Here is a 15,394-nt window from a genome sequence, read left to right as displayed (position 1 = left end):
ATCATTTGTCCTGAGATCATTTGTCCGCGAGATATTTTGTCTGAGATATTTTGTCTGAGATCATTTGTCCTGAGATCATTTATCCTGTCATTTTTCATTTGATATATATGCAAATTTATTCATATATTTTGCAATTTTTTTGTCTTGATGTCACCTCCCACTAAATGGTGCCTCGGCCCTGCATACAATAGTTAAGTAAACTTTGTGAGTTTTAGTTTTAATGTGACGAGGTGATTAGTTGTCATGTTTTGATATGATTTATTTTGTTCGGTTTTTTTTTTGGTATAGTTGTCGAGTAATGATTAAGCCATTTAGGCCTAATATGAAGTTAAAAGTTTTGCAAGCGGTTCCTTCAATTTTTTTTACATTTGAATATCGTTATCATTCGTTGATTAGTTTATTTTTTAGATCTAGTTAAGGTAATGAGTTAACCACTGTTAATTTAGCTGTAATTGCACAGACACCTGTCTCGAGTAAAAAAAAAATGCAACAAGCGTGTCAAAAACATGTCAAAAACATGTCAAAAACATGTCAAAAACATGTCAAAAACATGTCAAAAACAGTGTTTTACCAACAAGTCCGAACTCTTTCGCCCCTGACGTTAGGTTCATTCATTTTTCACTGACCACACATAAATACAGTGAGTTAAAGTTACCCTTTCGGATCTAGCGATCCATGCGGCAGATGAAGTAGAGTGAACCTATTTATGTGACCTAGGCATTTACCGGAATGGTGTTGAGAGTCTCTTACTTTTTAAATATGTGTCAGGTACCCATTCGAGCTGGTTGGACTCAGGGACGTGCTATGAACTGGAGACTTTCTGGTTAGCAGTCAATTAACCGGCCCCATAGATTCAGGTAGAGCTAAGTGCATTAGACCTGGTCACGGATGGGAGTTCAAAATAAATTATAGAAGTGCTATGAGCTCCAAGAGTGCTTAAACTGTAATGTTTATGCATATTATGCATTTCATTTTTTTAAAAACAATGATAACGTTCATGATTTGTGCATACATACATTTTTTTTAATACACTGACCATCGAAATTAGCGTATTTCAAATAAGCATTAGTTGACCTTATTTAATTAAAAATTAATAAGACACATTATTCTGTATTGATTTTTATCAGTTCGTTATTAAATAAAGTGAATTCTATTAAAAATGTCTTTTAATATGCATCCTTTTTAGACAATCACTAGAATTTTAAACATCTAACATACCCTTATACGAAAACTCTAAATACTGGTATAGAATAACCCCTAGTGCATTAGGATTGTCTTATAGTTTTTAAAAAAGTTATTTGTTGGGCTTTTTTTTAATATTGTTATTATTTGAATCTACTTGAACCGTTTGCTGGAAAAAAAACTAAGAAGAATAAGAAACAAACTGCCCTTCCGATTACATTTTGATTGTCATGAACTAACAATGTACAGCAAGAAGCATAAACCATCCATATGCTTTAGCTTTAACGAAACAAATTTTAAAAAAAAACGAAAACTAAAAGACAAATGAGGATTTTTTTTATATTTCTAAGACTCTAATTTACAGCTTCATTACAACCCACATATGAGAGGGTTTCCATGCAAGTTTCTCTACCACTTTCACAAAGACAGACATTCTGCGTGGAGCTTTGCTTGGTGGACGATTCTTTTGTTCCTTTAAAGTTAGAGTCTTTCTCTTCTATCCTGTAACATATATATGAAAAATGTATGGTAATATTTTTAAAAATCTGAACAGTCAATACGAAAGAGCTTATTTGGCAAGCAAGTAAACCTCGTAGTTCTCTTCAAGCTTAAACTAACTTATAAAGGGATGTATAATATACGTTCAACAATATTTCTCAGTCCGAATTAAAGTAATTATTCATGCACAAGATAGCACAGCCATTTATATCAATATGGGGGGTGACAGGACAAATGATCTCAGGACAAATTATCTCAGACAAAATATCTCAGACAAAATATCTCACGGACAAATGATCTCAAGACAAATGATCTCAGGACAAATGATCTCAAGGACAAATGATCTCACGGACAAAAGATACCAGGACAAAATATATCAAGACAAATGATACCACGGACAATAGATCTCAGACAAAATATCTCAGACAAAATATCTCACACCTAAATTGTAATAGTGTATTGTATAATTTTAGTTGATCTGAATTTTTTTGTATTGACTGTCTTATGGTTCTGTTTACTATGTTTAATATTATTTATAGGCCTATATAATAATTGTAAGAAATGTTTGCCATATAAATTTGTCATATTGCACTAAACATTTTAAGGTTAGTATTAGTAATGTAGTATACCAAGATTAAAGAAATAATTTCGAAAGACAGCGTAGGTGTGCTTGACAAGCGTCAGACAATCCTACCACGTCAGGTGGACGAAACTAGATCAAAGGGGATGGAATAACAATTAAGACACACCTTCGTATCAAGGTGGCAGCCCGCTTTCCTTAATGGAATGACATCCGCCCTCCATGGACAATACGACTAGCATATAAAGTCCATTGTAATGCGTCGGTCACACCTTAGTGATCAGGTGACTAATGCTTATTTAATCGACAGCGGTCATCGCGGAGCTGAGTATGTCGTAACAAAGCAGTATTAATGGTGATTGCTTTGCTATGGTCTCTTTCGTTACCTCGCAGAAAGTTATTAGGACATTAGTTTCTGGTGATTTTATATTTGCCATACGCAGGCAAAGAGATTTAGAAATGTGAAATTAGGACATGTCGAGCAAGAGTTCACACAATAGATGATCACCTAGAATTGGAGAGGTGTGATCATAACGATGTACCTACGAGAAAAGAAACTTACACGTTATGTTTGTGTTGATAATGTAATAAAAACAATAGTTTAACGTTACGAACCTTAAGACCCATTCACATTTTTGAAAGATATTTCGCGTGATATGAACATTAATGTTCTATAGCTACCGTTACTTTATTTGTTTTATACATTATCATTTATTATACCTTTCAGGCTAAAAGAGTAAGTTTGTTTTAATTTTTACTTTTTCAAATCAAATTCTACTATAATTGCTTATTACACCTTTTGATGGTTTGTTAGGTTTCACTAATTCATTTTATTCACAATTATTATACGTAAAAAAGTAAACAAAACCATATTAACAGTCAATAAAAAAAGTTCAACTAAAGTCATCGTAAATACTATTAAAATTTCGATGTGAGATATTTTGTCTGAGATATTTTGTCTGAGATAATTTGTCCATGATATCATTTGTCCTGATATATTTTGTCCTGGTATCTTTTGTCCGTGAGATCATTTGTCCTTGAGATCATTTGTCCTGAGATCATTTGTCCTGAGATCATTTGTCCGTGAGATATTTTTTCTGAGATATTTTGTCTGAGATCATTTGTCCTGAGATCATTTGTCATGGAACCATATGGGGATAATTTTAATTTTATGGAAAACTTACAAGAAAGTCTTCATGGCATCTTGGGCATTCTCATTCTTTTTAATGGCACAGAACCCTGAAAATGCACAGGAAACCCATTTTTATAAGGCATATGAAATAAGTATTTTAATTATTGCAATATGGAATCTTTGACTTTTTAATACCAAGTAGTATTGTCAAATCTTGATTGTTAAAATTTTAAGTTTTTTCAATGTCAGTTTCTAATTGATAGAAAAATCGGTATAACAATGAAACTATTTTATTATTCACTACAAAGACAAAGAAACTGTTGAATTATAATCTAGAAAGTTTGTTTTTTTGTATGTTTTAAAGTTAAAGTTTTAATGTGCATAAAAAGGTTTGATATTTAATAATCAAAATAATTTGTATTCATCTCAGTTTGGTTTTTTGCAAAAAATTAATAAATTTTATTTTAAGAATGTAAGTTTTAATGCACATAATGCAGTTTGATATTTAAAAACCAAACTACTTTGTAAACAACCCCGTTTGCTTCATAAATGTGTTGTCCTAAAGATACAATTTCATGGAAACACAATTGAGTGAAAAAAAATGAAATAACATACTTTATGAAGAAAAGATTATTCTTGATTATTAATTTCGAGTTTTATAAAGACTGACTTACGATGTTAGTCAGTTATTATATAGGATGCACTACGCCACATACACCGATCTCTCACCATGTACATCTCCAATCGTGTTTAATCACAGAGTCACACGCGAAATCCCATCCACCCCTTCTGTAAATACCACAATCCTACTAAGTCAAATAACACATTTATCTTTCTTCTTCTTCTTCGTTCTTAATTTTAGTGTTGGAAGGGATCCCCCTTCAACACAATTAAGAATATGAGTCAACTGGTTATGCGCCATTAAGGCTATTGACTCCGATTTCAGCCTGCTTTTCTTTTTGGATTTGTCCAACCAAGAACAAACTACAAGGCAGCAGTTGTTTGATTTTGGAGTTGTCTCTCCTAGAAGAGTGGCTGTCTCCAGCTAACAAGCCTCAAGACTTTTTGGTTTAGCAACCATGAGCTTTACCGACTCGACCACGCCGACCCCTTAACACATTTATAAAAACTATCCTATTTTGTATTAAAAACTTATAGTTTTTACGCAATGCTGCATTCTTTTTTCTAAGAGATTCTATTATATTTTTAAAAGTTTAAGTAATTAAAAATGGATTAAAAATCATGTCTATATCTCGAGTTGCCATCCCCTGTTGTTTTATATAAGAATATTCGAGAAAGTTTAGGGGATATCACTGCCGGTTTATGTTATAATGTTATAGGAGTTGAGAATTATGTTTTATAAAAAAGTTACTTGTCAAAGTGCAAAATTCTTCAATACGCGTTGAACAATATTAGTGACACAGCAAAAAAATAACTAAATAGCTAAAAATCTGACACATAAAATATTATAGGCTGCCTATACCTATTAGCAAAAAAATTAAAAACAAAATTATATACATTATTAAAAATTGTTTAAATTTCATAGCATATATCTTAAAGATACAAACTTAAATGAAATAGTTCATTTTTTCCAATTAAGATTTTGGAAGATGTGGGAAGTGATGACGTCGTTAGTATTGTTTTTCATTTTTGACATTTTAAGTATATCTTTTATCCTACATTCAATGACGCCGTTAGTGTCGTGTAGTTTCCGCAGTTTAAACTTTTTATTGATATTGTTTCATAATGATATTTTTCTTTTTGTTTCATGTGAGGTCTTTTTTTTGCTATTGATAGTTTTTGTGCTACTTATATGCTCGCTATGGTGTTCTTACCACAATCAGACATACTTATTTGGATGCATAATTAAAGATGTGTTTCTACATTCAAATATGCCTTTATTTTCATTTCCGTCTTTAAATAAAGTTTAGTACATTCAACATATTATGTTTAACATAAGTTTTTTAAGATCTCCATGTATTGTTTAAGGTTCTGATATCATAGGCTTGGAAAATATTTTGCGGACAGAGAGAGAAGTGCGCATATGGGCTTTTATATACATATATAGGATAAGAATTGACCCAAATCATGACTCAGCTTTTATTAATTACTTTTTTTTGTAATGAAAATTTTTGTAAATATTTGAATTAAGTTACAAACTAACGCAGACACACATATATGTTGATGTACTTGTTTATATTTGGAAAAAATTGATACAGTACAGGTAAGCAATGAAACACTACAGAATGAGAGTAAGAAGTTACTACATAAAATAAGGAACTCTAATTAAACTGTGTAAAACTACGTAAGTGTTGGTTAAAATTTCAAAGCATAAGTTATTTTTTAAAAATACATTTTTGAAAAACTTGAAGCTTACCTTTAACTTGCTTATAGTTTGATGGTAAAGACGAGATAGATACTGTTAGTGAAAATCCTGTGTCTTCCAGCTTTACTTTAACAGAGTCACCATTAGGCAAGAGCACCTATAAAATATAAATAGAAAATATAGAAACAAACCTATTGATTTTAGTGTGCAATTAGCTAAAGTAGCCTTTTGATAGCTAAAGGGTTTTTTAAAGAAAAATATAATAATATCTTTGTTTCTAAAAATCGTATTAGTATACAAAATAAGTCTAGTCATTACCTCATACTCTTTTTCATTTAATTTAGTAATTCTGGTACCCTTTATTAATTTTTTTCTGAAATCATCTCGTGGCACCAACAATTTGCCTATGTAATCTTCTTCTTCAAGTATTCCATCATTTGCACTGCAATAAACAAAATATAAGTTACAATAAAATGATCCTAAAAACAACAATTTTAAAGCAAACTAACATCTAGTAATAACGTTTTATGCCTAGAAAAAGCGATAATTGTTAACTCAGCATTAAAGATTTTTATAAATCTGATACTATCAATAGTAAAGTAAGCAAATTAATCCATTTTTCGTACGATTTTCTTCTTTCTTCTTGACTTAGTCCTCTTTGCTCCTTATGGAACATAAGACCTCCACCATTTCCTTCCATTTCTTTCGATCCCCGGCTATTAATCTTGCCATCTCCCAAGACATCCCTGTTGGCTTCAGTTCTTCAAGAAGGTCTGTCTTGGGCGCCTTCTCTTCCGCTTTCCCTGGGGGTTCCACTCAAGCGCTTGGCATGAAACATTTGGGTGAGCATTTCGTAGTGTGTGACCCACCCAGCGCCACTTTCTTCTTCTTATTTGCACACCTATAGGCTCCTGCCTAGCGTTCCTCCATAATTCTATGTTCTTAGTCCTGCCATCTCAATTTCAATATCTAAGGCATCTACTTCTTCGTTCTTAATTTTTAGTGTTGGAAGCGATCGAGCCTTATCTGCAAGAGGGTTTGAACTCGAGACTTTTTCGAATTTAACAACCATGAGCTTTGCCGACTCGACCAGGCCTCCAGCACAATTAAGTATATGTGTCAACTGGTTACTCGCCATTGAGGCCATTGACTCCGATTTCAGCCTGCTTTTCTTTTTGGATTTGCTTCCATAGCTTTTGTCCAACCAAGAACAAACTACAAGGCAGCAGTTGTTTGATTTTAGAGTTGTCTCTCCTAGAAGAGTGGCTGTCCCCAGCCGTCGAGTCTCATTTTTAACTACCCATATCTGTTTATTCTTAAATATGCCTTTGCTTCTGCCATATCCTCAGCGTTCACATTTTCGACCACCTTCCAGTAAATGGACATTTCTGAGATGTTTTCGGCAACTTTTTCAGTGTGTCTTGAGCCTCCTCTGGAATAAAAGCTCTCCAATAGTAACCTGGTCAATAAATGCATCCAAAGCTGCAATTCCATGTGATAAACTGACTTTTAAAGGTACGAACTTCCGTTCCACAGAAATAGACGACAAGCTTATCTCATTCTTTTATCTACTCCCAATTCTGATCTTAGTTTCCCGTAACACACATCTGTGACAGCCGCGAATGGCCCTGGAAACACTTCTTTGCTGCACCCTTGCTTACTAACATTAAGAACTAGAGTGCCTATATTTTCAACAGAATATACAAAATAACAGAAAACCTTCCTCTACCATAAACTCCGACATATGTAGTAACATCCTCTTCCACCTCCCAAATTAAAGGAATAGAGCAGGAGGTATTGAGTACTATGTTAATATTTAGAATAAATTTATGAAAGTTTAGTTGCATATTACCTTATACTTTTAAATTATCACAGTCCCTTCTAAAGCCTATATATAAGTATAAATACTAATTGACCTGTAATAATAGGTTCATTTTAAAAAGTTTTTTGTTAATTTTCACTTACATAAATACAATAACTTGGTCCATAATTTGAATGCTGACTGCTTGATTGCAGCCAACTTGAACAAATACGATCCGTCTGGCCTTGTACTGAAATAGTCCCCAAAAAACAGGAACTGATTCCGTTCTGATTTCTCCAATGACACATTGTATATGTTTTGTTCGAACCTGTAGTAATTTTTTTAACAGTTGTGGTGAGAAACAAAGGAACAAATAAGGGTGTGCTGTTATTGAGCAAGTTTTAAATTCTGTACATTCGTGTAGTTGACCATAAACTAGAGATAAATAGCTCCATGGTCGTAGATAATTGGATAATTGTGTCTAGAGAATCAGAGTGTATGTCCTGAGCAGTAAGTTCAGAAAAGCTAGATGGTGCTTATGTATCAGATACCCCCCTCCCTTGCCTCTCTCCACACAGCTGATGGTCCTTACCTATCAGAGGCGTAGCGACCCTTCCCTGCGCCCGGGGACACACTTTTTGATTTGCACCCCCCCCCCCCTCAAGATTTTGATTTGCACACACCCCTCAAACTTTCGATTTGTACCCCTATTACGAAACACCACTCTATCAGCCACAGAGTTGGCGAACGTACCCGGGTTCGTTTAGATGGTTATACACAGATAGCTTAAAGCCCTATAAAAGATAGCTGGCACAACAGTTAACGAGGACACGTACTTAACGTCTAGGGGATACACTCGATGAACTCCTGATACCAACAACACATTTAATCCATATATAACTTTTAATGTGTACAAATTCAAGATAAGACTCTAGCTTTATACAGAATAAAATGGATGAGTAGAATAACAAAAACCCAACTTACAAGTTGAAGAAAAAACACTGTTACACTATCACAGGATATGGCACTTAGGAAAATCACCACAGCTTATACGACACTACTTAAAGCACAAAATATTACTTAAAACCACAAGTAATAAGGAAAAAACTGCTTAAAAACTATAGGCTACAAAATAGCGACACTCAAGGCTTTCTCTCTCAAAGAGGTCTGGTCTGACTTGCTGCTATGGACTGCTGCGGTCGGCTGCTCGCAGAAACCTGTGCGCAGACTATTTGACACCTGAGGTCTCATGGGAGGTCACCTTCAAAACAAGAGACTATTGGTTGGGACATCTCCGATGTCCGAATCAACCAATCGAAAGTATAAAAGTATTGCACCTCTTCTCGAGATGGAAAAGTACTGGGTATATGTCTTTTTAAAACTATGGAAAAATACCTGTGGTTGCACCACCAGTCACTCATGGTTGAGTAATAAAAGTCAAACTAAAAAACTACAATACCTAAGTAGGTCACACCCCCCCCCCCCTTCAAACTTTCGATTTGCACCCCCCTCAACCTTTCAATTTATTTTTCCATCCCATTTTGGCGCCCCCTAAGGTCGGCGTCCGGGGACATATGTCCCCCCCCCCCCCGCCCCCTCCCCCCCCCCTCGCTACGCTACTGTTACCTATACAAATTGGCGTGAGCTGTGTCGCAGAAGCTGCTGAAATGAAACCATAGGGTAATCCTATCATCTAAGGGGCTCTACTCCTATTTTACTTCAGAGTTTTCTCTCCAAGATGGGTTGTTTCCCCAGCTATTGATCCTTATCTGCACTCTCACACCAGACCATACACACCAGTAAAAATCACACTTTATTACTCACTCCAATCCTTAGACAAAAAAGGCAGGTCCTGACTCAACCAACATAATATGATTACATTCCGGCAAATAGCTACAATTGCGAATAATAATAAGATATTATCCGATAGCAATATTGACATATAGTATTGTTTCAATGCCAAAGGTAGACACAGGAACAGATTATATGCTTAGAAAAGTAAGTCATTTAAGTATAATGGTATCCGAGCCCACCACTCACTGAATAACCTCGTCTGCTGTGCATCAGGTCAGAAGTATTAACACCATGACCAATTAGCTCTACAAAAATATAGCATTCCTAACCATCCACATTCATAGCCTATGCCCGGAGGACAATGCCAGGCTTGACCTCTGACCGCAAAGGGTACTAACTGACCACCAATGGATCTCTGACCGCAAAGCGAACTAACTGACCACCAATGGACTATTAAAATTTAAACTACCAAATAGGTGTGTCACACAAACACACAAATAAACCCAAACACACACGCACACACACACACACATGGTCAGTAATACAGACAAAAAATGGCTTCCTTGAATTTACAATTTAGAGTAAACATGAAGAGAGTTGGCAGCATGGTTCCATGGCAGACCAAAACACTTTCAATCTGAACTGAACTCAACTTAAATACATCTTAAATATTCTTTATACTATAGCCATAGATTTTTGTAAGGTTGTAGTGAGACCTTTGGTTTAAGTGGTTGTAGTGAGACTATTAGCTGTAGAGAGATCTTAGTTTTAAATGATACCACAGCTAAGTAATAAAAAATACTGTTAAATTAATAAAAAGAACGTTGATAACTAACCTTAGTGTTTAGGAATTTATGCTCATACATTCTATACTCCCCTGTTAGGAGGTATGTAAACCTGAAATATTGGAGGTCAGAAACAATAAATGTTGCCTTCCATTATGTGGTCCATCTGGAGTGATTGTATGGGAGTGGGGGAGGGGGGGGGGAATTATAACCTTCCTGCCTCTTGCCATCATAATCCTAAACTCGACCATAAAGCTAACTCTGACCCTGATTATACCTTTACCTCTGAATCTAAAACAAATCATAAACCCGACTCTTAACTGTAACCATGACCTCCATAAGATGTATCAGCAAAAATACAAATATAAAAACCTTTAAAATAACAAGCCTTTAAATGGACTAAAAATAAAATAATAAAACGAATGTGCTTTTTTTAAAGAAAAGCATTGGCAGCTCAAATATGTAAGATTTCATGAGAGACCAACAGGGGTGGATTAAGCTTGTGAGGGGCCCCGGGCTGAAACTTTTTATGGGGTCCCTGATATATATACCACACACACACATACACACACACACACACAACACTAAGGGGCAAGATCCGCCATCGTCATCAGAAGACCCAACTAAATAAATAGCGGTTTATTTAGGACTATAGAAGTCTCCGACCTCTGAATCAGAACATAATAGCTATATGACTGTCATTCGAGCCTTTTTTGTCTTACATGTGTGAAAGCTGGAAATTCACACCAACATTACATTTTAATTACTAATTGTCTATCTAATTAGGTTAAAAATTAGGTATTCTCGCATTATCCTTTAAGAAGAAGGTATATGGAAAGTTTGAACTAAATGGCGGTTCCAGAATAGGGTCAAAATTAAGCTTTGACACATCCCACAAACAGACGTTGCAAATTAAATAAAAGCTTGTAATAAACTAGCACTATAGGCTTTTTTATAATTTTATTTAACACCAAATATAAAGGAATAATAAAACAAGTGTTTAAAAACTACTTTTGGTCAAAATTTAACTTACATTGTTTTGTCAAAAGTTTTGATATGTGGATCCGCTACAGATTCACATTTACTCATTTCCTCTTCAACTGGTTTTAGATTTATTATGGTTGGTTTTATACAGTTAATGTGCTGAAAAAGGAGATAAATGTAATGGACACCACTTTAGTGTATGTATTGTTTTTTTAGTGTAATAGATGGCATAGCAAAATTCTAGCCACATGTTATATATGTGAGCTGCAGATCAAGCATGTTTTTTTCACCAATTGTTTACAGTTAAAGAATGAGAATATAAAGGGAATATATGTATCAAAATAACAAACCATCATTTTTCCCAATCTATAATAAAAAAAAATCACCTTCTGATTAAATTTTAATTAAAATTGTTAAAAAATTGCTAATAATTACAAACTCACCTTATGCTTTTTTTCAGCATCATAATAAAAATCCAGAAAAACAGCTTGGTCTTTACCAATATTGTTGCTTATAAAGAAATTTGTGTTCTTTAAAACTTTGAACACTACCCCTGACTTCCAATTATCAGCAGTAAACTCATTGGTACAGCTGTCATATACCATAAGGGCTGATGTTGACGTCCTTTGTGGTGTTCTACTGCTGTATACACAATTATTACGTGAGAGAAAGTTTAAGAAATAGAAAAACAAATAAGTATATTATTTTTTTAATTCAAGTATTTTGTTTGATGGGATTTCTAGGGAAGTGTAAATTAATCGCTGCCATCATGTCTGCAGTTTTATGCTTTTAAAGCAGAAAGACTTCCTATAAAATCTAACGTTATGTTTTGATAAATCCTGCCAAGAGTAATATGCTAACCAGTAAAATGATTTAAGTTAAAGGATTAATTTTGATTGGAATTAGAGTAAGTATTTTAGTTTGGATTAAAGATCAACTTATACTTTTAGGCCAGAGAAAAGTTCCTTTTCAGCACACACACAAAAAGAGTAAAAATGTAGTTTAATTTACGAAAACTTGTTTTTTAATTTTTTAAAACCTTAACAGTGTTCAGGTCACATGAGCTTTTACAACTTAGATAAACTTCACCAACTAAGTTACTAACATAAATTACATTGAAATGCAAGTTATCATTTTGTGTTGTGTGTTAACAGAGGTGTGCATTAAACAGTTTTTATACAGGACAGACAGGGTTGTTTAGTACTGGGGAATGAGTAGACTGGGAAAATTGTAAAATTATAGGAAAGAGAGAGAATCTCGATTAGAGTATTATTTATATCTATGATGACGCTACTTACCGGCAGAGTTTAGTATTATTGAAAAACTCTATGCGTGCTGTTATAGGACAGGAAGTTTGATTCCGTATGCAGTACAAATCAGGAGGGTTGTTTAATTTCAAGGTTAGCTCTTGAAACTGGTTCACTTCAGATTCAGGTGGGATCATGGGACACTGACAAGATTCATGGCTTCCATTAGTAAAACTTATTGAATGTTCACATTATTATAATTTTTTTTTTAAATCTACTGAGATTTTTGTAACTAAAGAAACAAAAGAGTTCTAAAAATGCAATAATTTTTAATAGAACTTTCATTGTTTTAAAAAATGTACATTTTAAGTAACTTATTTTGTACTATTTATTACAATCTACAGAGAGTTTAGCTGCTTTAAAATATTAAGAAAAAGGAAGTTTCTCTCTCAGATCTGAGATATTAGGATTCACCTGCTTATGTGATATTATCATAATACGTTACAGTGTTGTTAGTTCTATGCCTGGCTGCTTTTACTTTGCTTAACTTGAGTCAGTTACTAATTAGAACTTGGTGGACCCAATAAGCATTCTATTGATTTTGGATTTGAGTAAGGGAATCAAACCTGAGATTTTTGGATTGGTAGTCATATGCTCTACCCATTAATCATAGCCTGTCTTTGATGTTATTATTTCAAATTTGTTATTGTTTTTTATAAGAAATCTTATACCTCAAAGCATAAATAGTTTGCTCTTTAATTTGATTGTCTTTAAAAACTATCTAAAATGTATTAGGGCATATTTTTCTTTTAATGAAATACAATGTAAAAAAAGAACAAAATATACTGCAAAAATAAAACTCTTAATAACTTACGATAAATCCAAAATTAATACTGTTATTGCTCCGGACCTCGTTACATGTGGGCATCAGAGTATTTGTAGGTTTGTAGTGGTAACTGCAGTACACCTGTTAATAAATATTACACACACTGATTCTCAGCATTTGGTCTTTGTTTTTATTTGTGTTACTGTTGAAACTTCAAACACCATATTACTATTTTGGTCTATACTATGTCTACTTATCAATTATTACACATGAAACAACATTGGTGTACTTAAAACATTGTATTTTAGACAGGAAATTTTTGTTTTAAGTACATTCTAAAAAGTGGTAAACTACCTTCTTCTCTGACAATCCTTCCTTCAGGTGCTCTGTGGAGAATCGTGCATTCTCGACTGCGTTCGTGTATGAAATAGCAGCTAGATGTTGAGGTTCTTCCTCTGCATACAGGCGATACTCCACCATCATGTTGTGAACATATTCAAACCCTTCAATGCTACACTTTAGAACATCTTTATTCAATGTAATTACAGCTTTTTTGTCTTGGCAGTTTTTGTTTGCTGTGTAAAAAAAAAAATTAAATGTCTAAACAACCTAAATCATACTAAAAATATTATTTTTATGTTTTACATTTAAGAAACCAAACATTTTACATTAATTATGTGTGTTTTCTTTTAAAACCTTTATAAATATTAAAACACAAAACAAAGCCAAACCAATATTGGCTAGACTTTGCTTTAAAAATCAAGCTTAACCCTTAAGCCAATCAATTTACATAGTTTCATAACTGTTACATCCTGAAAAACGAAAACCTAACCCTCAATTACAAATGAATATAGTTAATTTGAATTATATATATTTTTTTAAATAAACACACTGGGAAAAGTGCTGACCTCACTATCCCTTCAAATGTCGAGGTCAATGAATCAGATGAACTCCACGTCATTTGCCCCATGTGTCTTGTGCACGAACGGGATTTAGAAGAAGAAGAAATAAACACTTACCCTTAGCAATTGAAAACAGTTCAATACCTAATAGTAATATTAGGTAAACAAAACCCATGGCTGAAATACAATTAATGTTACATTAAGTGTTGTTTATTTACGAGACACGGCTAGTAATTAATTACATTAATGAATGAAAACATACATAAATCTACTATATTAATATAATAATTATAATTCAATACAATACTATCAATACTATATATATATATATATATATATATATATATATATATATATATATATATATATATATATATATATATATATCAGGTCTACATAGGCCTATATATATATAAAGTTGCAATTTGTGTCACCCACTCCCAATTGTCCAAAAGGCATGGGTCAATTTGTGCGCGCATTATATCAATCCACCGATTAACTAATGTGGAAAAAGCATCGTTTTCATCGTAAATTATTAGATTTTGGTGACACCACTTTCCCAGTCGTTGACTGACTTATTAGTTATCCCAAACACTCAATAAAATAATTTTTCCTCTGTAAATTGTGTATTTAGTATTACACTTCCCTCCTCCCCCCCCCCCCCCCCCCAACCACATCCTCGGGTGATAGTTTTAAAGTGTGCACATTTAATAGTTAAGATGTTTCTATATACAGTCAGTTATTAATATAGGTGGATTAAATCTAATTAATCCTTAATTGAACTAACAAAAAGCATATATTTTACAACCCTTCGCCATGGTATCACCCCCCTCTTAAATGGTGTCACCCGGTGCTGTCCGCACCCCCGCCCCCGCCTCAATACGCCTCTGATTACTATGATTACTTACACTTAAAAGAACATGTATTTAAATCTAGTTATATTACACGGAGAAAAATTCTATATTATGTGTCATGATAAGTTAGCATAAGCTTACATATTTAATACATTAACAGGTACCCTACTTTCATCATCCATTATTTCAGTGGCTAGAAAATATTTTTTTCATTCACGAACTGAATAAATGCAGTTTTCTAAAAGTTCTTTTTAATACTCTGCATAGCTATTTAAAGTCCTGTATTCAATATCTGACTAAAATTATCAGTAACTTTTGAATCTACAACTAATTTTAACATGATACAAATTTTCAAATAACTGAATTTTAATAGTCACACTACTTCTAACATTCCAACACTATCAAATCCTGTAATGTAAAAGTGTCAACGAAGTTAATGCCGAGACTGTCAACTTGGGGGTAATGGTAACGCTTTTTTTTTTT

General features: G+C 33.5%; 1 protein-coding gene across 1 annotated transcript; it reads right to left on the bottom strand.

The window, feature by feature from the left end:
• Nucleotides 1–1,535: 1,535 nt before the first annotated feature.
• On the bottom strand, nt 1,536–14,232 carry LOC131944181 (uncharacterized). Its single transcript, XM_059304709.1, has 11 exons — nt 14,175–14,232; nt 13,510–13,730; nt 13,204–13,296; nt 12,381–12,532; nt 11,526–11,724; nt 11,132–11,241; nt 7,019–7,177; nt 6,037–6,160; nt 5,770–5,875; nt 3,445–3,499; nt 1,536–1,683 (listed from the first exon to the last, which is right to left on the bottom strand). The coding sequence occupies exons 1-11, from the start codon at nt 14,230–14,232 to the stop codon at nt 1,536–1,538; spliced, it is 1,425 nt and encodes a 474-aa protein (XP_059160692.1).
• Nucleotides 14,233–15,394: the final 1,162 nt, after the last annotated feature.

Source organism: Physella acuta, unplaced genomic scaffold (assembly GCF_028476545.2).
Source record: "Physella acuta isolate Inbredline_101_S28 unplaced genomic scaffold, ASM2847654v3 ptg000484l, whole genome shotgun sequence".
Lineage (NCBI taxonomy): Eukaryota > Metazoa > Mollusca > Gastropoda > Physidae > Physella > Physella acuta.
Note: the sequence above shows the minus strand (reverse complement) of the source record. Positions and strands in the feature narration are given on the sequence as shown.

Excerpts from the sequence above, each read along its gene's own strand:
- LOC131944181 (XM_059304709.1), bottom strand. The coding sequence starts at position 14,232 with ATGGGTTTTGTTTACCTAATATTACTATTAGGTATTGAACTGTTTTCA. Across the intron at positions 11,725-12,380 it reads AATAATACTAAACTCTGCCG|CAGTAGAACACCACAAAGGA; the intron begins GTAAGTAGCGTC and ends TTGTGTATACAG. Across the intron at positions 1,684-3,444 it reads GATGCCATGAAGACTTTCTT|GATAGAAGAGAAAGACTCTA; the intron begins GTAAGTTTTCCA and ends TATATGTTACAG.